Raw genomic sequence first — 27,620 nt, 5'->3', positions numbered from 1 at the left:
ATACAAACATTTTCCCCTACATGCATGTTAAGTTGCCCCAAAGCAGTAGCGGTTTATTTCATTAATGCAAGAATCTGAAGATGCACAAAATAAAGCTGTATGTTTGCAAAGCAAGTGCCATCAACCCAGCCTATAGGTAGGTGTTGACGGCTGGCCTTAGATTCTAGGCTAAGCCTTGAGTTAGCCAAAGGAAATACAGTGCCTGGGTTTCCTTTGTCAGATCACTGCAGCTCAAGGGCAACACCTGCAGGACAATTTAGAGAAGTGACATTACTGGGAGTTCAGTTGCCAGGTACTGAAAATTCTGTTTTTATTAATATAGATCTGTGATCAGAAAGTTTAGACTGCAGCATATAGGATGCCCTGGTGCAGAGGAGGGCAGGGCCCCTTTGCTATCAACAGCTGAAATTCCAGCAGGTCATAAAGGAAGAAGAAATGCTACACCCGGTGAATCATGCATTTTTCTACAAACTATAAAAACGGATAGAAACCTTGTTTACCTTGCATGAGGTTGTACCGCCTGCAGCATAAATGTATCTTGGGAACATTTCAGCCCTGGACGCCACATGCATCATTTCTATATGAGTTTATCATACATTCATCTATGACTGTAAGCATTTAGCACACTAATTCTGGATTAATCAGGAATTCACCTGGAGCATGATCTCTGGGGAAGAGTCTTAGCAGCCGCTGGCATCTCTAAGTTAAAGGATCTCAGAGAGCAGAGCTTGGAAAGCCACCTTCTAGAGCAGGGGTAGGCAACCTAAGGCCCGGGGGTCAGACGCGGCCCGATCGCCTTCTCAATCTGGCCCGCGGACGGTCCGGGAATCAGCATGTTTTTACACGAGTAGAATGTGTTCTTTTATTTAAAATGCATCTCTGGGTTATTTGTGGGGCATAGGAATTCATTCATATTTTTTTTCAAAATATAGTCCAGCCCACCACATGGTCTGAGGGATGGTGGACCAGCCCACGGCTGAAAAAGTTTGCTGACCCGTTCTAGAGTTACTGCCTATCAATATTTGGCTAGATTAACTTGATATGAGGCAGTTTCATGTGTTCTTCCTCTCCCCCCCCCAACCAATCCTTACCTGAATTTTCCCAGCTCTACCCCACCCCTTACAACTGCTTTTGGAAGGTACCCCAGGCCATCCTGCAGCACTGAAGCATACACCAACTAACCTTACCCAGGCTCCAAACAAAGGAAGCCAAGAATATTAAGGCTTCCTTCCCTCGAGGCACCTTAACAGATTTCTCATTAACACCAGAAAAGAACCTGTAATGACAAACTTCTTTTATTATTGCAGCAGGGATATGGCTAATGGTGTTGCTTTAATTGGGACATGGAAGAAGTTACTTTTTTTTTTTTTTTTGCTGGAATCATTACCATGAAAATTAAACATTCCACTTCAAATTTTCTGGACTTTGCCTCAGATGTGTAAAGCATGGCTGCCCACGCAAATTACTTATAAATCTCTTTTGGAGGAAAATAATGGGGCAGGATAGCTCAGGTGCTTGCAAATCGGATAAAGAGCTCTGCAGCTCCAATGAAGGCCAGGGGAACCGAAAGTCGTTTTGCACAATCAACTTGGTACATTTTGCTCAAGCAGAATTAGTGGGCTCCCTTCCCCTCTAGTTATGAGCAGACAGGGCCTACCCCACATATCTGCCAAGATGATGTGGATTCAGAGTTAAACCATGGAAGCAGCTTCTCGCTTGCTAGCTGTAATGAGGAAAAAATTGTGGGACAGAAATCCTTGACTGTCAGACTTCTGCTGGCCTGAATCATGTTAAAAATGCTTTCCAACTACACCTCTTCTTACAAAAACCTACAGTGGGGATATTTTAAAATGAGCTTGGGTTGCACCTAATGACACTCTGAAGGAGGACCTGTTGAAGTTGTGGTCAGGGCAAATGGGATTAGTTTGCGGCCAATATGGAGAAGTACACTTTGGCTGGTGTCAATTAGGAGGAGCCAGGTATACCTGGGGGTGTGGTCTTTATGGTGGGGACTGGCCACCTGTGGTCATTTGTTTTTTTCAAAAGTAATACTTCCATCTGTAAGAACATCGAGGTTTTTTAAATGGGAAATGAACTGCTGAATTATTGCCAACACAGATTTGCAAGGAGAGAGCAAGGCAAGGCTTCTTACATAGACCCCTATCTGCATTTTTCTACACCGCTCAGCTTTTGCAGTGTCATTTGACTAACCATTCATTCCTGAGCCACAAAACACCTTGCATTATAGAAGAACAGGTGCTCCCTGACACTCTATAGTAATTCTAAATATTTAAAAGGCAAATCCGACCATTTTCAACTTTGCAAAGTGCTTTTAAAAGATGAGGAGCAGTTACGGAAATTACTAATGGGTCATATTATAAGCCATCCTGTCTTGATAACTGCCAAATTACACCTTTGAAATATATTACCACTGATCTATGAAAATGTGTGCAGCACCCCACCCAAATAAGGGATCTGTCTGATGTCAATGCAAAACACATTTATGCCCCCCCCTTTTTTTGATCAAATTCACAAAAGAGACCCAAGGACAGGGCAGACTGAATTCTAGCCTCCAACAGAAGAAAGGTTCTAAATTACAAATACGGCTAGAACACCATGCTATATCCTCTCCTAATTACAGACCATTTCTTAAAACACAGACACACTCGGCAAGGAGTATTCACAGGGGTGGTGGGGTGTGCGAAATCTGCAGCAGAATATCACATGAGGAAGTCTTGCAGCTCACACAGCATTTCATGATCTGCCACTCTGCAGCTCTCCATGTCTGGATTTTCTTTCATCACACTAGAGAGATAGATTTTATCTTGTGCTATCCTTCTTCCTGGCCATCGTCCCAATCTTTTGTTATTATCAGACAGTTAAAAAAATATATTTTTTTTAATCTACTAGCAGATGAGTGAACTGGCATAGTTCAAGGAAACAGTAAAAAAGAGGAACCATAGATGACCTGGAAATAGTTAGTTACTATTGTATGATGGAATTTTAAAAAATAAATAAATTATTATCATTTTTTAGAAAAGAAACAGTTAGCTACGACTACCACTACAGCGGAGAACAGAATTGAAATAAAAGGAAACAAAAATGCTTAATCTGGATACCCAAAGTGGCACCCATGTCTCAAGATAAAGCAGCAATGTTATTTGCACAAGACCTCTGGAATGCTTTTCAAAGTTTAACCATACATGGATCTTTTACTGGAAGTAGACTAGTGTATAATGTAACATGGACACCCTATATGTTGCACTAGAGTCTAGACTCAATTAATTTCCTGTCAGCTATATCGGCCATGTGTTCCCTAACACATACCTAGCCCTATCCAGGAATTTATACAAATCATTCTGACAGCTACTTATATAGGGGTATAGAGATTCCTTGAACTCGAGAACACAGACATAGTATATGTAAGCGGGCAAGTGCAATTAATCAGAAAGAAAGCTAAGATTATATGTGTGTGTGTGTGTGTGTGCGAGCGCACGCACGCACGCACACACACACACACGTCACCCAGCCATGAGAGAGTTAACATTCATTTCTCATCAAAAACCTCTTCCAAGGAGGTTAAGCACACAATAGACTATCTAAAGCAACAGCTAGAGAGGCTGCTTGAAATTCCACACATGTGCCTCAGCAATGTATTTCTATTAATGTCCAGTGTGTGTCAGCATGAAGATAAGGCACCAACATCATGTCCAACCAGCCTGCTAGAGAATGGGACGCCGTGTAAAACATTGTCTGATACTTAGAATCCTAGAGAACGGTGCCGCTCACAATCTCGCCCTCCCTGCACGCACCCCCCCTCCCGCCACGGCTGATAACACCACCAGTGAGGGTGGGGTGGATCTGCACAAGGAAACTATTCTACAGCTTTGGGGGAAAACAGAAATTGAGAGGGAGGGAGCAAGAAGCTAGTAAGAAAGAAAAACTTGATCAGCAAACAAGAGCAGGTATCTGGCACCAACTTTGGCAGCTGTGCCAGAATGATAGTTTGTGCTTAAAATTAACTGTGAGAAAAGCCTAAAGTGGAATTTTCTCTTCAAATCAACTTACTTTAATCCTTCCAAAAAAAAAGTATTTTCCTTTCATTCCACATGCAGCTTGATCTCTCCTGCAGGCCTGCCACATATTCTTCATATCCTTGATTTGACAGAGGGAAGTTATTCCCATCTCAAGCATGGAATAAATGCTATCATCCATCGCAGATACTCCACAACTTGTAGGCAGAGTGTGCTGGAAGGGCTGGGGTTTATCCCCTTCAGAGATGGAAGAACTTTGCTGCAAATTAGATTATATCTAAAGCCTATAAAGAAGCAAACACATAGCACTAGTGTGTTAAAAGACTTATAGTATGTATATGCATCTGCTTTTTGTAGCGCACACATAACTTCACTTGTAAGAAGAGCTTGGAGAAGCATCTGCAGAGATAAAACCATGTTTTTAAAAGTGGCACACTTCAACTTTTCCTTCTCTTCAGTCTTGAAAGTACTGCCACCTGAGTACTTAACTCCCTCTTTTATAAAGTTAGGGTTGGGCTTTTTTAAAAAGCTCCAGGTACAGTGGAACTGTTCAACAGAACAAGGCAGGCAACTGAGAACAAATAATAAATGGCCTCTTTGCAAAGTGTGATTTTATTTTTTTAGGTGTACCCTTAAATATACACTAAAAACATAGTGTGAAAACAAGAAACTCAAGTTCAGTAACATGCTTTCATAAAGATAGGCTCATCAGGGGGCTATGATTGGCTGTGCTGCCATTTAGTGTATCGAAGAGACCCAAAGGAATCCATTAATCAGGGCAAGGGCAGGAAATCAGAATGAGCCATCGTATCAATGAAGTGTTTAGGAACACCTCCCAAGCTAGGCTTGAGCAGCTTTATGGCTTTCATACAGTATTCATCAGAAGCAGAAATCACACTGTAAAAGTAAACTAGACAACAACGGAAAGGAAGCACATGAGGCAAGAAAAAGATTAAAGGCTCCTTTACACATCTCTACTTCCAGGCCATGGGATTTCATCCAACAGCGTCCATGTGCAAGAGCAACAAACTTCCACTCATGTGATGGGACTTCCCACTCCTCTTCTTGTGTGCCCCTAACATTGGCTTGGGAAGATTGGGGGCACCTCCAGAGCAGATTATGGGGGAGTGCAGGGGGGAAACAGAGGAAAGGGATGCCCCGTTACGTGATGAAAGTTCACTCACAGGACACTGCAGTGCTGTGAAGCAATAGTCTCTAGGCTTATTAAGGAAGCTTATTCAGAAACTCCCTGGCTCTGAATCAGCGAAAGAAGAAAACATTAGTATTTTTAGATGTGCGGGCGGATCAATCCACAATGAAATGCTTAGTTTAAAGAAGCCAGGTTTACACAATGACAATTGGCTGCCCCCTTGAGGAATCCCTAACAAGCCTCACTCTAATCCCGAAAGTAGCTTTTCTTTTAACAAAAGGTCGTGGAGGTTGTAACAATGACAAAATGGAACAGCAGCTAAAATGCACATACATTGGTGCAGTACTTCTGAAACTGGAAAGACATCCATTGACCAAAGACCAAGAGACAAGCAAGACTGGCACATAAGCCACTGTTCAATTTCTAGGTATGCCTAAAGGAAGCCAGGTTCAGAGTGACATACTAAAGGTGCCAGTGAAAGCTGCTAAGAACATGTGTGCATGTCTCTCTGTGTATAAATGTTCACTGGTATCATGGAACGGAGAGAACAGAGCAACCTTCCTCAGCTGATGCCACAATTCCAATCCTCCTTGCACGTCCCCCTCAGCTGTTATTTTGAGACTAAAAGAACAAGCAACTTACATGCACTGAACATCACATCTGTTTTTTATTGCTGAGGGAAGCCATACATAATTGCATCCATCCATCAGGTTATGGGTCTATTGCACAGAAGAGTTTTACGCAATACCCCAAAATATGGGACCCTTTTCTGCATACCTGCAGATGAAACCCCATGCACATAAAACTATTTTTGGTAGGCTATGAGTTGAATCATATTAGTATAGGAATTTCCCAAAGGAAAGCTGTGTTGAACTGAGGACTGCAATGTCCCCTTTACACTAAAAATCAGGTTGGTTACAACTCTTAAGACATCTTCAATTTCTTGATTAACTTATGTTATTAGATTCTTGTATTTCACAGGGCTTGAATTGTGGAGTTTATTGCAAGTTGACATTGTGAATAATTTAACACTGCTGCTTATTATGCATTGCTCATTATGTACTATTATGCATTATCTAATATTATCTGTCTTTAAGAATTCCTTACTATGAATTATATGCATGTAACTGTTCTGTTGTTGTTTTTTACATTGTATGGATATTATGTTATCTATTTACATTATGTTTTTATGCTACTGTGTTGCAAACTGCCCTGTGGTCTTATGATGAGGGGCAGTTTATAAATTTCTAAAATAAAAATAAAATAAAGGAGCTGGGAACCATGGTGCGAAATGTTACAGAATTCTACTCTGGGATGCAATAATGCTCCCTTATCCGGCATAGGTAAAGTAAATTGCAGCTCTCTAAAACAGACCACGTACATTTCACTCATTAAGAAGGCCCTGTAAAATTCTAAGTTGACAGCAGATTTCAGAAATTAGTGAAAACTGCAATCAAAGACATATGCAGAGGAGGCCAAATTGAAGTAAAGGAGGGAGCTCCAGAAGCAGTTTGTTTCAGTTCTATGATTTTTTTAGAAAGGGGGGGGGAGGTGGCAAGGCCCCGAGATAGCATCCTCCAGCTCAGGCAGCTATAAAAATTGGAAGCTCACGAGACCATCAGCTGCTGAAATCTGCACAAACCCTCCAAACACAAATTAACCTTCAGAGTCAGGAGATAAAAGGAGATGAGAGCAGCAGAACTCCGAAGGTTTTTTTTTCCAAGGCAAAGAAGAAAGATTGCTACAGATGTCTGACAAATCACACTCTTTGTAGCTGGGAAAATTAAAAGCACAGAGGCAGTTGGAGTGGCAGCCTCTTATCCTCAGCCAGATAATGCCTTTGCTTTCCCCTAGGGCAAGAGGGGAAAATATGCTGAGTTTTTAATTTTTCAGGTTCGTTGTGGCACATTAAGGCCGTGTTTTAAGCTCAGCCCCCCCACCCCACGTATTTCCCCTTCCCCAGCAGCTCTTCCTTTGACAGTCAAGCTGTTTTCATGGATCTGAAGTTGTTCACTACCATCCTTTGCTGGAGCCCTCTAATAATGAGGGCCGACAGCACTGCGCTTGCACTAAAGCAAAGCCTGCCGTAGCATGCTCGTTTAACACCGCCTGAGCACTTTTCATCCTAATAGATCCCTTAAATGTTTAAGAGGCTGCATACAAAGAACACTGAAGTGTGCCCAACTCCCATGACAGAAAGGGCCAACTGCAAGGATAGCTCATTAGCAGGGGAATGGAAGGAAACGGTCTCTCCATAATTGTCACACAATTAGCCCGACTCCTCTCCCTCCTCCGCTCAGCAAAATTAACATGCTTCCTGCTCCTTCCAATGCGCTACAATCACTGTGCATTGTTTCGGGATTTAAATCTTCTCACCTGGCTGCCCCTGGCACACCAGAACTGCTTCCAACAAAAACCATCATGGAAACTTTGGTGGAAACAATTCAATCTTACTGGCTCAATGTGTCAAATATAACTAACTTTGGTATGTATGAACAGGTGGTGTAGTAAAGTTGCCCCCAGCCGCTCGCTCCTCCCTCACCTGTCTTTGCTCTCCGGCCAGATCAGGTTTCTTGAACAAGGCTGGCAGGCAAAGTTACGTTATACAGAAGCAGGACAAAATCACACCGGTAGAGCTGCCACCACTCCCTCCGGGGAGCCTAGAGTCACAACCCAGGGAGAAGGTTGTGCCCTGTTGTTACTGGTTATCCCCACTCCACAAGTTGAATCCACAAACTTGCAGACAGAAATTCTACGGTAGAGCGTAACTAAGCGTAAGGCTAGGAATTAGCTTTTCCCCCGGAAAGGCACACAAACCAAAACAGTTTCTTATTTAAAATTTATTTTAAAAGAACATAAGAAAACATGCTAAAATAGCAGGCACTTCTTTAGTAAGTTACAGACAAGAAAAATAAAAACATTGTGAAATCTAACTAGCTTGCATACTCACAACTAAAGCACAACAGAAATAGATAGAGTCCTTTCAAGGTTCCGCACTTCAAAGGCTTTCGCAGATCTCCAACACAAAGGATGTAAGGACAGCTACTTAGATGGAACATCAGCAGCCGGGCGATTTGCGGATTGCAGAGCGCACTTTCTCAGCCATTTCCCAGATCTTTTATCCCTGATTCACACGTGGCGTCGGAACCCCCAAAACCAATCATAACTCTTGATTATTTTTAAATTCTCCAATGACCGGCTTGCGGGCTAATCAATCTAACTTCTGGCAACTGGGCCAATTAAGAACCCAGAGCCTAAATCAAAGGTTTTCCTCCCTTCCGAGGCGCCTCTACAAATGCACATTCCCAGGCCATCAAGGCCAGATAACATCGCTAACGGAATGCGCAGAACATGGACCCAGGTGTCAAGCCTTCCATTAAATCAGGGGTTTCCTTTCCCATAATAAAACTTTCACACCCTGGGTGCCTGTTAGTCTGGGGTTAAAGGGACAGAACTTATTTCCCATGGTCCTTGTGGCTTGTTGGTTACCCACAAGGCCTCACTCTCATTGCTTGACCAAGGAACAGCTTCTAAACGATACTAACTTTACTACAGGTGGGATATCACCTGCTCAGATTTACTTGCAGGACTGCGTTATTGCATCCAAGGGCACAATTCTATTATACAGTGGTACCTCAGAAGTCGAACGGAATCCGTTCCAGAAGTCTGTTCGACTTCCAAAATGTTCGGAAACCAAGGCGCGGCTTCCAATTGGCTACAGGAAGCTCCTGAGGCCAATCGGAAGCCGCGTTAGACGTTCGGGTTCCAAAGAACATTCACAAACCGGAACACTCACTTCCGGGTTTGCGGCGTTTGGGAGCCAAAATGTTCAAGTTGCAAGGCGTTCGTCAACCAAGGTACAACTGTACTTTGAATGAGTCTTAGTAGCAGTAACCAGAATTTGCACATGACACAGTCCTGAATCTCATATAGATCTTTTCAGGAGAATCACATTCTTTGCATGGCTCATCTTTTGGTCATGTATTGTTTAAAAATTAAAATGTTCCAAACCCATGGGGATTCTCTCATGTACAGGTATAAAAAGAAAAGGTTCCTGTATTTATTACAGGAGGAAACATCACCTGTGCCTAGCCCTATTTAATCCTCTCTCCCTCTCATGACTACTCCACGCGAGCCAACCCTACACATTTTGGATACGAGCTGCTGACTTGGTTAAGCTAACAGGCAGTTTTGACCTGCTGAAAATAACTGAGCTGTGTGAAAGTAAATTTTGCCTTTCAGAATGGCACCTGGTTTTAAAAAAAAATGATTTAGTGAATCAATCAGCTTCCAAATTACAGCTGCCAGGGTGAAGAAATGCCCAGCAATCGCCCAAGGGGACTCTCTTCTCATTAGCTGGCATAACATAGAGGGGAGAATGTCACAACCAGCCAGTGTACCATAGGCCAGCGCAAGAGGCCTGGAAGTCCTCATTCAGAGCCTGTAATTACAGTAGGCATGAGTTCACTTTACCTGGCTTCATTCTTAGATAGCCTAGGGCTGGCAGCTTCTTCAGGTCCTCCATACTGCACTTCAAATAATATATGAGCCATTAATCAGGAAAGATGCTGCCGTCACCCGTTTGCCCAACAACCTCAGCAGTTCATAAGAAACTGGGGCCTGCATCAGCAACTAAAACAAGGCGACATTCTCGTTAGTTATTCAGATCTCCCCACAAAAGAATGCCAATTAATGGAGAAACATCTCGCTAAATGGATGTGCCAGCTGTATTTCTCATGTGAAGGAGGTAAAATTCACATCCTTCATTAATATTATCCACAAATAGTTCAGTTTTATGCCCACATCAACAACCTTTTCCTTAGTGCATACTAATACTAATAAATGGGTCAATACCAATAAAATTGTGTAACTACTTGCTGCACCTGGTTTTCAATCTGATATTTTGGATTTGGTTTTTAATCTGCTGCTGTCTCAAATGGTGTATTGCTACATTTCCCCCCCTTGTTCTAATATGGTTATTATTTTTACATTTTGAAAGCCACTTTGTGCAGGATAAAAATAATAAATCATCCCAATCTCTGAGCTGCAAATGTCATGGTCAGAAGCAGGAAGATGCTCATTTTGCTGTTCAAGATAGGTGGAGAGGATCAAGAGGCACCTCCCAGTGATGGCTCAGTACAGATGCAGGCCTTTTGGGGGGGCTACCTAGAGACCCTGAATGGGCTATGGAGAAGGGGCATACCACAAATCCATCACATAAAAACTAAAATATTCATTTTTGCCACCCAGTGTGCTTCTACTCACAGCAAACACAATTAGTAATTTTGCCATTCTCCTAGTTGAATAATTCTATGCAGTTCAAAAACTTATGTGTTTCCTAACCAACTGAAGCCAAATGAATAAGAGGTAGCACACATTCCATGCAATTACTTCCCAAAGCGATAGGAAGGAAGCTTTAACTTTAGACAAAGAAAAACACACCAATATGATTGCTCCTGAATTGCCGCCAAACAAACTTAACCACCCATAACATGGCCATGGCCTAATTCTAATTCCTCATGAGAAAGACTAGGGACAGCATTTCAGCAGCCACAGGAAAGATTTCTGTTCAAGAAAAAAACCAATCAGCAAACACACATATTAACTCCCTGGTGACACCACTACTCTGCTTCAGTCTAATTGCTTTCCACAGGTGACCCAATACCTTCCTTCCCTTAGGATAGTTATGAAACTTTCCCAGCACCCAAATTACTTTTTTGGAAAGACAAAAAAATGGGGGAAGGGGAAATTAGAGGGCTTTCTTGGTCAATACATCTGACAAAGCTATTATCCTAGGGGATTAAATGAGATAAGAACTTCAGAGCTTTGAGCAAATCACATTAGACCAATTCATAAATCCGGGTAATGCTTCTTTTCAGGGTATTAATTTCATTTATTCTATTTGCTCTCCCTCTATCCCAATAACACCGTCATGCACACACCCCTCTCTAAATGATATCCTCCTATTTTCTAGGCTATAATCCTTCTTTTCTAGAGCCGTAATGAGATGCCTTCGCTTAATCGCGTTTATTTCTCCTCCCTCCCACTTCTCTCACTGATTTGTTTCAAAGGTTTTGCTTAAACCCATTAGGCCTTAAAAGCTGCTGCTACTGACACACGAGCTCACCCATGCTCATATCCGCAACACAATGGAAGGCGGGATACAAAAAAAGAAGGTGTCCAAGAATCTTGGAAGGCAAACAGAGATTCTCACAAAACAAGAAAGCATTGGATTGGACAGGAGTTGGAACTCTCTGCAGTTATCAGAAAATATGAAAAGCAGCAGTTGCATGCCTCCCAAATTAAGAAGAGCCCTGCTGGACCAGACCAAAGACCCATCTAGCCATGTATCCTGTTTCCAACAGGGGTCAACCAGATGCCTATGGGAAGCCCTCAAGCAGCACTTTTCCTACTTGGGAAAAGTAGGCAACCAGTATTCAGAGGCATACTGCCTCCGATTAAACTGCAATCTTCACAGTATTAAATATTGTACACCAAGTCCTAGCTATTTGGAGGAATACACAATTAAGTGAGAATCTCTGCTTCCCACCTCATTTTTATCTGGTTTTTACAGCAAAACATTTTAAAATAGACCCCTGAAAATGCTGTTAAAGCTTCAGGAGGCAAAACAAAAAAGAAACAAAATTAATGCGGTAACACTACTGATAATGTTTTGGTATGCTCAGATGAAGACACGAACAATTAGAAAAACTGGCCTCAGGATTTTCATGTAAAGATAAAACATCCAGAACATGTTTGGTCACTATGTACCACCTGGTCAAACCACTTTCAGCACAAGTATTCTTTAGTAGCAGACAGAAGTGCTAACAGCATATAGACTTTAACGTGACTTTCACCCTAAAAAATAGGCAGTCAAATAAGCAGTCGCAGCAGAAAGGCTAACACTGTGATCCTGTGAGTGTTTTCACAAATGTACACCACACTGTGTTCAATGGGATGTTAACTGAGCACAGGATTGTAGGCCAAGGTTGGAACTACACACCAGATGTATTTGGACATCACTGCTAAACTTCTGTTCCTGCTTTTGCTTAACGGCAGGTCGTGGTGTGGTCTGGATCGACAAACTATGGTCCACATTAACTATGGATAGTTTCAGACAAGCCAACTTCAAACTGTGGTTTCTTAAGCAATTTATTCAAACCAGTTACTGTTAACCACAGCTCTGGGTCCAGACAACTCAGCAAGTTCTGATTAACCAAAAGCAAGTTTCTAAATTTGTCCTTGCAGGTGGACACCAGGCTTCTTCATGTTTAGCTCATGTTTAGTGTCAGACAATGCATCTGTGGAGTCTGAGAGAGCTATCCCCTGACAGAGATGGGGAAGCAGGGAAAGGAAAGTGACCTATGACTGAGTAGCATATTATGTAAAGTCCCTGAGGCGTCATAGTCCAGGACACATTCAGCCTTCAACAAGCATTCTGGGGAGGCTTTAAATACCCTTTCTTTCTGAGCAACGGTAAGAGGGCCTGAGCCTTTGTTTCCCTTTTTATTTGTCCACTTTTTCAGAAACAGCTTTTCTTATTTTTCTCTTCCCATTTGCCATTTTCCTCTTCCCTCCCTCCCTCCCTCCCTCCCCCTTTCCATTGCTTTTCTGCTGTCCTTTCCCTGGTTTCTTTTCCTTCTGATTCCCCCCTCCTTCTAACAGTTTAGACAACTAGCTATAAACAGCAAGAACCCATCACTTATTTTAAAACATAGGGCAAAAGTGGGGAACTTGTGGCTAGCCATATGTTGTCGGACTAAGATTTCCATCATCCCTAAAAATCGGCTGTGCTAGCTGAGTTGACATCAAACAACACCTGGAGGGCCATAAATTCTCGATCATCTCTGGCACAGAGCAAAATCAAACCACTTTGCCACACTTGGAACCAACCCATTAGACTTTAAGTCCATTACTTCAATGAGTCTACGTTGAGTACAGCTAACAAGGAGCATTACTGGTAGACCTAAATATATATATATATATTTCTCCTTTGATAAAATAGTGGTTATCTGAAGTGGCTGGATATCTTTTTTATGCTGGTACATCCCTCTGTAAGAGGGGTGGGAGGGAGATAACCTAGTTAGTTCACTGTTGTGAGTGCTCTTATAAGGGAAACAGAATTGTATCACTTTGTCTTTCTTTCTTAGATTGCTTTTAGAGCTAGCTTTTCTGCTTCTTTACCATCATCATATTTGGTTTTGGAATGCCTTTGATTGTTTTTATTATTCTTCTGATTTCTTCTTCTGTAATCTACCTTGGAATCTATTTCGGGGAAAATATGGAACATACACGTTGTTGTTTATAATATATCACTGCTCATTTGAAAATCTTTTAGATTTGTTTTTAGTCAATTTCACAGTGTTGAGTTGCCGGCCTGTGAAATGTTTGAGACTGCTGTTTCAAATTATTGCTTTTTATTGAAATATGATACTGGATTCTACTGTTGCTCTTACATAAGCTGCCTTGTGAGGGCCTTTCCCTAAAAAAGAAAAAAAAAACAGCTGAAGAAACAAATAAATTAAATTAAATCAGGTTCCTGGATGTCCTCGGGGTGAAAAGGAGCGAAAGCATGCTCAACTACCTCCCTTCAGTTCTAAACCTATTGTGAGCCTGGGCTTTTTGGTTTTGACAGGAAAGGAAACAGAAATGTGTGAAAGTTCATGAGCCAGCCTCTCCTATGGCTACTCTCCCCAAAACCCCTATGGGACAATCAGCCATCCCTTTTGACTTCCCTGCCATTGCTAAATAAGTTTACAAATCTATTCAAGCACCATGGAAACAAAGTTATCCAAAGGAAAATATAATCCAATGATGTGCTTCATTTGCAATGTTGATTCTGAGGCACAGAGCTGGACCCTTTCAGAATTGGCAGAGAGGAAGGTCAGGGGTGAACAAAGGCAAGCCTGACTAAACCTATAGTGCATTTGCAGAGCACTATTAGTATTTGGCACAAAAAGAGTATTCTGTATGGTTAATGCTGTGAAAGAGAACCCTGAAGTACCCACTTTTCTGGTTTTACCCCAAATCAGCAACAGAATCTGAAACACAGAGAGTGCCTTAACATAGTCTCACTGCTTCTCTGACTTCCAAGCTAGCTTTCTTCTCCACCTGTTTTCAAGCAAAGGGCCTCTTTTATGAAATAAGTAATTAATTATGCCCAGAAGTCTGGTGGCTTTCAGTATGCAGCCTATTCTATGATCCCAGAGAAGCACACAGGGCAGTAAGACTGAGCCATCACTTTGCACAGATACTAATAATAAAAGTCAGTGGATGAAAACCGTAAAGAACACAGATTAAACACCAAATGGCTTTCAATGCAATCAAAGCAAAATCGTTTAAAATATACAGCCATTGTATTCAGATTTATGGCCCGAGAGTGGCAAAGTGAAGAAGGAATATTGCTGCTCTAACCGAGGTGCCTGTTCGAGGCGAGAGTATTAATGACTGAATTACTGTTACAGCAAGGGCACAGGGTGTCTCCAGGTGACCTTTCCAATGATACATGGTATGACCTTCAACTCCCAATAGTTCAGAAGAGGCCATAGGCTGACCACTGACATATCATTCTTTCCCAGTGCACCACTATGCACAGGGCACCTAAATGCCTGCTGCTTCTGGCTTTCACGTTAATTTATTTTATTTTATTTTATTTATTTATTTATTTTATTATATCCTACCTTCCAGGATACCCAGCTGCCCTCTGCATAGGCCTGCTGTAGGGTACGGCTTTGATCACACGGCAAAGCAGAAACATGAGAACTGGTAAAGAATACTTTCTTACCAGAACTCCAGGATAATTTAAGACTTTTGAAGGTGGAGAGTAGATTGGACAAATTTTCATCTTAGAAAAACAGAAGGGCATTAACTCACTGGGAATGTCTTGGCAAGTCTCATTAAAATGGACAGCAGTAACAGACAAGCACAAGATGTGAATTGTGCCTTAATCAGGGGTTTTACTGATTATTATTATTTTGGAGGAGCAACTTCCCTCTTGTCAGAATAGTAGATAGAGGAAATATGACTAGTTTACTAGTCCTGACCCAGCATTGTGTAACTGTAATAGGGGCATGCAGTCTTGCTATGGGGGAAAAAGACTGAGTAATACATTCTGTACTAGAGAGCCTGACATAATTAAAATTTAAATGATGTACACTGAAGTTCTGACCATCCTTCTGGGGGTTTCTTTCAGCTTCTACGGATTGCAACCTGCGTTGCTGTAAAAATCTATGAAACCCACTTGACCAAACACCATGGTGGTAAAGCACGGATACAGATACGGATACAGACACACAAACACACACACACAAAAAACCTGACAGCTCTATAATACTTCTTCCAAATCACTGAAAAGCCCAGCCAAAGTCATCAGCTTAATGAATGACTGCAGGGTATTTGAAAGAGGTTCGAGAAACACCAACATTAGCTTGTCTGAATAATGTATGCATCCAATTTTCATTAATTTCAGCGTCATCTTACCAACAGTCTCTCAATACAAAGAAGCATTCATGGACACTGTTCAATAAGGACGAAAAATGCTTTTTACCCAGCGTTGAGTTAACATCCATTTGATTTGCATTAGGAATTCTCACAGCACAGAATTTTTAAATCCATGTTAGTCGGTCTGTATTTCACTTAAGGCTGTGGTTAATATAAATTAGGTTAACATACTTTCCAACATTCCAAGCAAGTGACTTTTCACTTTATAGCCTCCACCTCCCCGACTCAATGTGAACATTTAGATTGTTTGGGATGCCTGAGAGAGGGACGAGCTGATTAAGCACTTCTGAAATTCAGGATTCGTACCCTGAAATTATTTATCTATATACTTATATAGCATCATCATCCACATACAGAGCACTTTATAAAGAATGAAAGGATATTCCCTGCTTCTAACATGCAATGTCTAACTATGCCTACTTTATTACACATTGTACTATCTGGTTCCTATGCCTACTGGTTGCTGGTTGTGTCGAACTTCAATGTCCTACAAGAGTTTAAGTGTAGACTCTTATCACCTTGCTTTAAAACTGCAAAAACATAATTAAGACAGTGTGTGTGAAGCCTTTACAATACTCAAAAATGCTATATAAAAGCACCAGCTAAAATAATTGTTACTATATGCTAGAAAGACTTGAACCTTGAAATTCTTAAAAAGTGTTCCTATTTGGAATGATACAGATACACTTGTCTGTAAAAAAACACCTTTGTATTCTGCCTTAGAAGAACATATTTTGACATGAAATTTCAAAATTATTTGGGACAGCATGCTACTAGCCACCAAAGCTCTTATGTCGGCTTGTTGATTTTTCTACTGCCAACACAAGTTCATATACTCGCATCTAGGCTCCTCCACCAGATGTTCAAGGATACACCGAAAGTCAAAGCTTTCTTTATTCCTGATTCTTTTCAAGGCATTTCTTTGGTCTAAAAAGGATGGCTTCATTTTCTGACTCTGCTGCCTGAATTACACTTACACAGCTCAGAATGACAGTCACAGCAGGTGCTGAAACTCTCCAATGATTTGACTTCAGCCCCAAAATTATACTCTTCCATTGCCTCCTGAGACAGATGGATGCAAACAATGCAGGACTGCATATGTTTGCCACTCCTCCAAGCCCCTCACACAATGTAACATGGCATGGTTTAGAAGCCTGCCAGCCTCCAAGAAAACTGTGGGTACTACCGAGAAACTTGAAATGGCTCATCAGTGGTACCCTTAATTTCCTTAGAGGCAGGTGTCTCCTCTTCTTGAACTTTCTTCTCATTACTTATTAAGAGAATTTCCACAGAGGCAAGCAAGAGCACTCCACATAACTGTGGAGCCAACTCTCTGAGACAAGATTGCTCTGAATTTGGAAATAATTCACTGATTCCCCCCCCCCCTTACAATAGCCTGATAATTACATTTCACACAAAAAGAAATTATCACCTCTCCAGAGCTGTAACAGCACTAACACTGCAGCTGCCAAGCATGATGTCTCACCCACCTTTCACCTGCCTCAGACATTCACTCCCTTCTTTTATTTAACTCCTTGTCAAAACTGCTCCTTTCAGATTAGACAGGAAAGATGCCATAAAAGAGGTGGGGAAACCAGATGTTGGGTTTCACCTCCCTGCAACCATAGTCTACATGGCCAATGGCCATCCCTATTTAGTGTATCTTCTTCCTGCCTTAAAGTCTTCTTATGAGTTATACAACTCAAGGAGGGGCTATGAAAAAGATTTTAACATTTAACTAATTAAATAAAAACCTGCTTATAGACTAAACTGTTTATTACACAAATTATACCACTTAGTATCATAAGAAAACTTTAAACAGTTTGCAAAGAATAAAAACACAGCAATCAATAAAATTCCATAAAAGCATGTAAAAAAAACCTGAACAAAACAATGTATCATAAATAAAACTGAACCGTAAAGAAAATAGGAAATCAAAAATTAAATGTCAGAGTCCAAGAAAGTATGGCTAAACTTTTTAAGAAGTGCTTATTATTGTCTTTCCCTCATGAATTACTTGAGGAATGGTATTCCAGGGGGTGGGTGCTACCTCCCAAAAAAGCTTTTGTGATACTCACCAGCTGGGCTGCTTTCAGCTTCTCTTCATTGGTGGTATTCCTCTCCCGCTGGAGGCTCACATTCAGACTCTCGTTGGCTGCCTCCCGCTCTCTTTTGGCCAGTCGGAGTAGCTCCTCTTGGACCATTGCCTGCTCTTGCTCATACCTGTTGGGAGAAGGAAGGGCTCAGCAAATCCCTTTGGACTCCCAAATTAAGATGCAGCTCTCATGGCCGGAACCATAGTGAGCAGAGTTATGCTCTACGTGGCACAATCACCAGCTCATGGGACCAGGTCACCATTTTAATTTCTGGAGCACAATGGGCTATAAATGTAATTGAGAATGAGCAATCCAATCAGAAGGTGATGCACACACAATTGGCTCATAGCCAATCATTCCAGCATTCAACTATTCAGTGACACCACCACTACACCCCCTCACCCCTGCTCAGGGAAGAGAATAGATTTTAATATGCCATCTTATAGATCATACATGCCCAAGTACTCTGATACTCAGTAATACCAGGAGTGAGAAAATTCTTCATTGCCTTAAGGCTGGGTGGAAAACTTGTGGTTCTCCAAATGTTGCATCCCATCAACCATCCCATCTACCCTGAGCATTGTCCAAGCTGCTTAGGTCTGATGGAAGTTGGAGACCAATAACATATTGGTCAGGATCACAAGTTCTCCACCTCTGTCCTAAAGGTTGGGTTGGGCCTGTGGTAGCAGAAAAGCAACGAAAGACAATTTCAGCTCTCCCGTCCACTGCATTGTTCCCACCAACCACAAAACAGCAGCACTGCAAATGTAAATGGCCTCAAAAGAACAGAGGAATCTGGATGATGATCTTATGATGCAAACATATCTCACCTCTTGTACAGATCCTCCTCTGCTTCAGAGGGTTTTCGGCCCAAGTTGTCAGCTGTTGGTGGACGGATCTCTGGAGAAAAGAAAAGAAGAATACAACTAATGTGGAATAAAAAGTTGCCTCTCTCCTTGATTAATTAAAATATATGATGTATAAAAGGGCAGAGGTGTAACATTCCAGCAAGTCACTGAGTTAAATTAGCAATGGTCTACGATTGAGTGAGAAAATATTTGTTAAATCATGAAGACTGAATAAATTGTTCCTGTAACTATGACACGGAACAAGGCAGGTGGGAGTAGTGCGGAGTTCATCTTTAAAGCAGAGGGGCTCTTACAATTATTATTTTTTTACCCACAACTAGACATTGTGGGGGAAAGCTAATCAGCTCATTTTCAACCAGTAAAGAACTGATTCACTAGCTCACAAATCATTCCAGATCCCTCAAAACAACAAAATTAAGGCTCCTGAAGGGACAACTGACAGATGAGCCAAGAATGCTTGTTTAGGGACTATAGAGGAAATCAAGAACCAGCTGACTTAGGTAAGCAAACCACTCACGAGAGACCATTCTTTGAAACAAGCCATTAAGCAGAGAATGAAACAGCTGAGCTCCATCAGAATTCCTCCACTTCTTTCTCACTGGTAACATCTGGAATAGGTTCGCGATCCTCTGAACACACATAACTACACTACATGCTTATGGTACAATCCCTAAGCACCAAATATAATCAATCAAATATAACAGTTGTATTATGGTTGCTTTCCCCTACATTTTACTCTATTATATCCCACCTTTCTGCCAAGGAAATCATGGTAAAGGAAATCCCCCCCCCCCATATTATCTTCATGACAACCCTGTGAGCTAGATTAAGATTAGAGTTGGTGACTGGCCCAAGAGCACCCAGTGGACCTTCAAATCCAGCAAGGATTTGAATCCTAGTCTCTTCAGTCCTAGGTCAATACTAAACTAAATCACACTGGCTCTCAATGCTGTAGAGTAACAAAACATTTTAGAATTGTAGAGTTTGAAGGGACCCCAAGGGTCATCTAGTCTAACCCACTACAATGCAGGAATCTCAACTAAACCATCCATGACAGATGGCCATCCAACCTCAGCTTAAAAACCTCCAATGAAGAAGAGCACACCACCTTCCGAGAGAGTCAGTTCCACTGTTCAACAGCTCTTACTGTCAGAAAGTTCTTCCTGATATTTGGTCTGCATCTCCTTTCTTGTAACTTGAAGCCATTGGTTTGGGTCCTGCTGTCCGGAGCAGGGGAAAACAAGTTTGCTCCATCTTTCATGTGATACATATATGAAGATGGCTATAATATCTCCTCTCAGCCCTTTACCCAGATTAAACATACTCCTCAACCATTCCATGGTGATAAAAAGAGGATGTTGGTGATAAATTGGATGTTTTGTTTTGTATAACTTTATATTGGAAAATTAAAAAAATATATATTTAAAAAAACCATTCCTCATTAGGCCTGGTTTCCAGACCCTTTATCATGTTCGTTGCCCCCCTCTGCACATGTTCCAGCTTGTCAATATCCTCCTTAAATTGTGGCTCACCCAGAACTGGATACAGTACTGGTATGGTCTGACCAAGGCAGAATAGAGCAATACTCTTACTTCCCTTGATCAGGACACGATATACGGTCTAGAACAGCAATAGCTTTTTTTTGCTGCTGCATCACACTGTTAGCTCATGTTAAGCTTGTGATCCACTAGGACCCCTGGATCCTTTTCACATGTACTATCGGCAAGCCAGATGTCCCCCCACATCTTATATTTGTGCAGCTGGTTCCTCCTACCTAACTGTAGAAAGTTATATTTTTCCCTAATGAAATTCATTTTGTTACTTTAGACCCAGTTCTCCAATCTGTTAAGGTCACATTGAATCCCGATTCTGTCTTCTGCGGCATTGATTACCCCGCCCAGTTTGGTGTCATCTGCAAGTTGGATGAGCATCCCCTCCACTCCTTCATTCAAGTCATTTATAAAGATGTTGAACAACAATGGACCCAGAACATGTGCCCAGCTAAATGGAAATAGAATGTACTAAGTCACTGTTACCTTAAAAATGCTGTTGCATTGATGAAACACAAGTATGCTGTGAAAAAGGAAGACAGCCATATGTCACCCATATGAGTACTGTAAAAATTCAGCACTATACCTGTAGACGTCTTACATTTCCCTTCTGTAGATTGTGACAAAGGAGGCAGAGACAAGGACGGTGATCGCTGATCCCTTTTAGGTTGGAAAGGTTCCTTCATTCGTTTCACCACATCTTCAGAAAGCTAACACAATTTTAAAAGCAGAGAGAAAGAAAAAGAGAGACTAGTTGTATTATAGCAGGCACGTCCAACAGGTAGATCGTGATCTACCAGTAGATCACTGAACGTCTGTGGTAGATCACTGGTAGATCCATGGCTCCTCCCAAAGAAGCTCTACAACTTTGACCTGAACCCCCAAAAAGGGGGTAGATCACTGCCAGTTTTTAACTCTGTGAGTAGATCTCAAGTCTTTTGGGAGTTGGCCACCCCTATATTAGAATTTGGATGAATCCCCAAACTAACTGTTGGAGATCACTAAATCATAATTCATGTGCTGCTGCCTTTATCTCTCTATCTCATGTCTGGAAATTATCAGAGATGCAACACCTTACCCTTAATAACAAAAGAATGACAAGTACTCTAGAGGAAAATAATTATTCACTAGTCAAAATTTTAGTTTGCTGTCTGTTGCTAATGGGCTGTTATGATGTGTAGGGTATATAGTGATTTAAAAACAGTCCTAATAAGACAGATTATTTTGTTGCATTATTTTTCTGTAAGCTACCGTAAGTATACCTGAAAGGTATACTTTCAGGTATTCCCTGAAAGTATACCTCAGGTATTCCCCCAAAATACATTTAGGCATGAATAGGAAAGGGATTGCCTAGCAGGTATTAATTTGTCATTTTGACACTCCTCAGGCAATGCTGTAAGTGTAAAGTTACCATCTTTGAGAATGTCCCAAAAAAGGGACTGAATATGCTAGAAAATGATTTTCTAAAAATTATTTTTAGAATATATTTGGAATTCTAGCCCACCCTATTCCTAGGGGTCTACGTACATAAAGATAAAAATAGCAAGAGACAAGAATATCAAATAAACATATTGTGATTACAGATATATTTGTTAGTATGAAATTAAAAAGAAAATGAAAAGCCTAATCCTTTTGCTGTAGATTGCTTAGGCTTCTCTAATAGAAAGCAAGAACAGGATTATCAAATCGCCCTTCCCCAAATAAGGACTCTGCTGGGTCAGGCCAAAGACCCAGGAAGTCCAGCATCCTGTTCTCACAGTGGCCAGCCAGATGTCTGTGAGAAGCCTGCCAGTAGGACCTTTAGCTGTAGAAGTGGGCATAGTCAGTATTTCCTTTAGGGGGCAGGCTTTACGTGGGGGGGGGGGGTAAAACTGAGTTATCTGCCATGCAATTCATCAGTTAGTTGAATATTTTATTTATTTATCTGATTGGGGGGCAGTTGCCTGGCTATGCCCATGGCTGTGGAGCCCGAGTACAGCCATCATGGCTAGTAGCTACGGCTAGCATTATTCTCCATTAATTTGTTTACTCCTCTTTTAAAGGCATCCAAGTTGGTGACAATCATGACTCCTATAGGAGTGAATTCCATAACTTAATGATATGTTGCATGAAAAAGTACTTTTTTTGTTGGTCCTGAATCTTCCAAAATTCTTCTCCTTAGAGTGAGCTTTTGTTTCTTCTCTCTCTCTACTATCCTTTCCTGAGCTGTTTTCAATCCTTAGCTGATCTCTGTTTTATACTCTTTAATCTACCACTTTGATTAGTCTTCATGACAGAACTGCTTGCAACAACCAAAGCTAAATCAATGCACCTTCTACAAGTTGCATACTGCCAAAAAGCTTTTTATATATATTTTAAAAGTTGCTTACTGTACTTGGGAAGCTGACGAGGCTTTAAAAAAAATTCCCTTAGCTAGTAACTTTGTGATGGAGAGCAGATACTAATCAATTACAACTAATACAAATAATATTGCTTGAAACCGATCCAGTGTTTTATGAACACTTCCACACTTAAATTTGTAAACTTGCAATGTTTAATGACTTGCGGTTTGGTTCTTGTCATTCTGCACTCACAAGCAACAGAGTACTTGGGGCCTTGTAAAATGAAAATATGTTTACGGTTACAGAGAAATTCCCTTGATATTAAGAACTTAGGATCGCCTCAATTATTCAAAACATACACACAGATACAGTGGTACCTTGGTTTTCGAACGTCTCGGAAGTCAAACGTTTTGGTTTTCGAACGCTGAAAACCCCAAAGTAAATGTTTCCGTTTTTGAACCCGCCTCGGAAGTCGAGCAGCTTTCGCTGCGTTTTTTTCAATTTTCTCTACTGAATTTGCAGACAGCCCTTTGCGCCTCGGTTTTCAAACATTTCATAAGTCGAACGGTCTTCCAGAACGGATTACAGTGGTACCTCGGGTTAAGTACTTAATTCATTCCGGAGGTCTGTTCTTAACCTGAAACTGTTCTTAACCTGAAGCACCACTTTAGCTAATGGGGCCTCCCACTGTTGCTGCGCCGCCACTGCGTGATTTCTGTTCTCATCCTGAAGCAAAGTTCTTAATCCGAGGTACTATTTCTGGGTTAGCGGAGTCTGTAACCTGAAGCGTCTGTAACATGAAGCGTCTGTAACCCAAGGTACCACTGTACGTTCAAAAACCAAGGTACCACTGTACCACAATGTGCATTTTAAATCAATTTGTTTTGCACAGTCCAGATGTTGTACTCTGAGACTACACTTCTGTTGGACATACTGCCATTCTCTAAAATTGGATGCACATTAATAATAATAACATCAAATGAGCTTTCTATACAGAAGCTATTGAAGACTGTACTGTAACATGTCACAACCCTTTTCTCCCACATACACATGATTTAATTGAATTGACAGCTGTATGCATCTGCAGTGCTGTTAAATGGCAAGGCTATCCCTACTTGCCTACAATTCCATATTGCTTTTATGAGCAGGAGTAACATGCTCTTTTTCCTGGGTTCAAATCCCTTTTCACTCACTAACGTGACAAGTAGCGGTCAACAAAATCATTCTCAAATTAAACGCCACATGTACCTCACATACCTCACAAGACCACTGCGAAGTTAAGTAAGAATTGGAAAGAAATTTGAGCACTTAAACAACACTAGAAATCTTTATTAATAAAAAGGCTACTAGGCCATCTGCCTTCCTAAGCCACAAGATGCTCTTCTATTAAGAGTATTGCGATAATTGAAAGACTAGCAGTTTTAAGAATGTAAGAAGAGCCCTACTGGATCAGATGAACATAAGGACCCAGGAGTCAAAAAAGGTTATTTATGTTTGCAACTACAGTGGCCCATCTTTTGTTAGCCCAAAAATGGAAAACAAGTGAGGTCCCAACCAAAGAAGAATGGCAACTTAAACTGATGGAATATGCACAGTTTGTGGATCTAACTTATAGAATAAGAGAACAATCATAGAATCATAGAGTTGGAAGAGACCACAAGGGCCATCGAGTCCAACCCCCTGCCAAGCAGGAAACACCATCAGAGCACTCCTGACATATGGTTGTCAAGCCTCTGCTTAAAGACCTCCATAGAAACAAGAAGAACATTCGTTTAAAGAAGAAAATGTTTACTGAGTATATGGGGGGAAATTGTGTACACTTGAAAACGCTGGCAGCATTAAGATAATTTGAACAGTATAAATAAGTTTTGATGGAAGTAATAATGGAATACTGAATGGTCTCGTTTATATAAAATATGTGGGGATTTATGCTATGCAAAATGAATCATGGAAAGAGAAAATATGAATGACTTCCCTTCTTAAGGTTGTTTAAATGCATATTCTAAATTGTAAAACAGAACATATATATACATATATGTATATATATGACAGATATATATGACAGATAGAAGGAAAGCCATGCTGGGTCAGACCAGAGAGGCCCACCCCATCCAGGATCCTGTTCTCAGAGTGAAAACTTATGAGAAACTTATGGGAAGCCCACATGCACACTCTCTTCCCTTGGGTTCCCCAGCAACTGATACTCATGGGCCTATTAAACGTGTCACATTAAAGGAGTCGTGGGCTTTAAGAACAAATGTAGGTGGACACCTTCAGGAAAGCGGGAGTATCTTTTCCCTACCAAACACACTTGGGGACCATTAGCACTCAATCCAGAGAAGCCCATGACCCCTAGATCCCGTGTCCCTGTTCCCCAGAGACGTCCTCTCAGTACTCCCATGCCCCCCTCCACCACCCCTGGACTTGCCTAGTCCCCCGCCCCGTCCCCCCTACACCTCCTTCCCCCCCCCCCCAGCCCTTTACCCGGCAGGAGCCCGCCACCCCGCGCTCGCCCTCCTACTCACCCGGATGCCCTGCAGGACTCGCACTCGCTCCTGCTCATCCATCTCGAAGGAGACCTTCCTATTGCCATGGCTACTCCCGCCACCCCCCATAGCAACAGCAGGAATAACCACCGCGGGCGGGAACCAATTCCCTCGGCTTCCTCCCTACCCGGGATGAGGCAGAAAAGAGTAAGATCTACACACAGACGGAACACACCGCTCTACCAACCTACAAGCCCGCGTCTGGTTGGCGGCTGTCGGCGAAGGAGCCAATGGCAAGGCGCGGTGTTGGAGGCCGGCCGCAAAGCACGCTGGGAATTGTGGTCTTCCTTATCCAAATGCTGCCGGCCGAGGATGCTGCTTACCGTCCGAAGGTGGGATGCAATGGGTCCGGAAGGCAGGACGCAAATAAACCTCCTACTGAGGCCATCGTGTTGGGCCAAGACCTCACCTGGGACCTTGGGCCTCTTTTAGCTAACAGGCGCCACTTTCACTACAGACATACAGTTTAGTCCATTCATTTAAGAAGCCCCTTAAACACAGGGTTGTGTTGGGGGTTTTTTTAGGATGGCGGCGGGCTTGCTGCTAATCAAGATTGATCCATTGCCCTTGCCACTTCAGTATTCTTACTTGCCCATGGCATTTTGCACGCGGTTTCTACTGTGATGAATTATAGGTTTTGGGATGCGCAGAATTTTAATTTTTCGAGCGTCGATTCCTAGCAAGGAGCATAGTTGACAGCTTCTCTCTGAAACTACAACTCTGGAATATGCACATTTGCTTGGTTGGTGGACTGAGTAAGCCCACTAAACACAAGGGTACGTACTTATGTAAACGTGCTTAGGATCAAGCTGCCCTAGAACATTGTATGAAGTTAGTTGCTGACTAGATTTTATTGCTATTTATTTATTGCTATTTTGGATTGTGAGAATTCACAAATAGCAGACCAGACTACTTTTCAAACTTCAAGTACAGGGCAGTGGTTTAAGTTTTGTTGTTAATATTTCTTTTAGGAGTTATAATAATACCAGGACTAAATTATTTTCTAATTCCCTCTTGTGGTATGATCCCTAATCATTAAGCTAGAATCATAGAATAATTAGGGCTATATAAGCCTTAAAGTCATTGGTTTAGATGTGGCCCAGTACGGTAAGTGTGGCTTTATTCTCAACCTAACTGAAGCTAGTTCCACTGAAATATTTGGGACAGCTCCGAAAGTCTGTTTTTAAAGCTGAGAGTTCCATTAAAAAGAAAAAAGGGGCGGAAGGAATGGGAGTAAGATCTGGAGAGAAGAAAGAAGGGGAGCTGCTATCGAGCACACTATTAAATTCAGTGTAGCAAAGTACTTACAAGCGGAACTCTTACTAAAATTGCAATCTCTCGTTCAAAGGTGATTTTCTTTTTCAAAAAGCAGGTTGGGTCAGGGCTTTGTTCCATGCAACGCAGCCTCAACTGTCTTGGAACTGGATGCAACATCAGTGGCTACATCAGGGGCTACATCAGTGTTTCTAGCACTGAACATATGAAGCACAAATGCACATCTCTAAAGTGATTCCCCAGCAGAATCTAGCAGCTCGGCTGCTTTCACCTAAATGTATTTTCCTAATAACAGGTATTATCATTTCTGTAAGTACATCAGCCTGCAGCCAACCAAACAATTGACAGTAATAACTTGATATGTCTGCTTTGGCCTAATGTGGGCTGCTATTTTATTTTTTTCTATAAGTAGGTTTTAATCTAATTTTAATGTATTTTTGTACACCCCCTCACGATATTTACATGAAAGGCATTTATTTTAATAAATAAAATAAAAATCAATGAGAAAATTCTTGTCAGAGTAGATCCACTGAAGTTAATAAACCTAAATTACTTGTGTCCATTAATTTGCATGTGTTTACTCTGATTAGGGCTAGCAGTGCAATATGTGAGTAATTTTGGTGAGCAAAGGAGAGTTATTGGGAGCAAGAATAGGCTTCTGCTTAAATGCGTAATTTTTGTTGGAAAAAAACCTGAGGTTATTCTTATAATTGTTGAGCTTCCCAGACATTTAATAATTTATGCCAAAAAGGGGACTGCCAGACTTTCTTTTGTTTTTGGGTGGGACACAATCACATAGTGAAATCAGGTTGCATAATTAAAATGAATTTGGCACATAACAATGCACTGGAAAGTGTGGGATAATATTTCCCTGACGCAGTGTCATCAACCTCCCTGCAAATTTTGTGCAAACAATCAGGACAAATGCTCAATACACAGGTTGTCAAGTGAAAGGGGAAATTAAAATGGGCTCATAAAGTTTGGAGACTGTAAAATTAACTGTAGATGTCTGTGTTGAGATAAGCCTGGAGGAGGAAAAACTGCCTGTTCCAGACAAAATAATTGTAATGTTTTTGTCATCATACAGAGTGCAGGGAGGGAAGGCAGGCTACCGTCATGAAGCTGATGCCACCCACCCTAGATACCCTTCCTTCCTAGGAAATAATAAAGGAAAACACACTTATAATTGCACCAACAAAAGCAATTAATGATAAATGAACTTTCAAAATACAAGGTGCATCCAAATCACAAATATTTTGTGATGAAGGCGGGCCAATGC

At 41.5% G+C, this 27,620-nt stretch overlaps 1 protein-coding gene across 6 annotated transcripts in view; it reads right to left on the bottom strand.

Annotated features, from left to right (window-relative positions):
* Positions 1–25,263, bottom strand: part of CHCHD6 (coiled-coil-helix-coiled-coil-helix domain containing 6) — a 194,465-nt gene extending 169,202 nt beyond the window's left edge. For 3 of the 6 annotated variants that reach the window (XM_080996968.1, XM_080996969.1, XM_080996972.1), the window contains exons 1-4: positions 25,046–25,259; positions 20,786–20,909; positions 18,611–18,680; positions 17,763–17,907 (exon numbers count right to left, since the gene is read on the bottom strand). In XM_080996968.1, the coding sequence (XP_080853094.1) occupies positions 17,763–17,907; positions 18,611–18,680; positions 20,786–20,909; positions 25,046–25,135 (429 nt within the window). In that variant the 5' untranslated portion in view covers positions 25,136–25,259. Of the gene's footprint in view, positions 1–17,762; positions 17,908–18,610; positions 18,681–20,785; positions 20,910–25,045 lie in introns of all 6 variants that reach the window. The other 3 variants (XM_080996967.1, XM_080996971.1, XM_080996970.1) reach the window with 2 other exon arrangements.
* Positions 25,264–27,620: the final 2,357 nt, after the last annotated feature.

This window comes from Podarcis pityusensis, assembly GCF_964106645.2.
Source record: "Podarcis pityusensis genome assembly, chromosome: 2".
NCBI classification, from domain to species: domain Eukaryota; kingdom Metazoa; phylum Chordata; class Lepidosauria; order Squamata; family Lacertidae; genus Podarcis; species Podarcis pityusensis.
The sequence above is the reverse complement of the archived record's forward strand: the minus strand, read 5'-3'. Positions and strand labels throughout refer to the sequence as shown.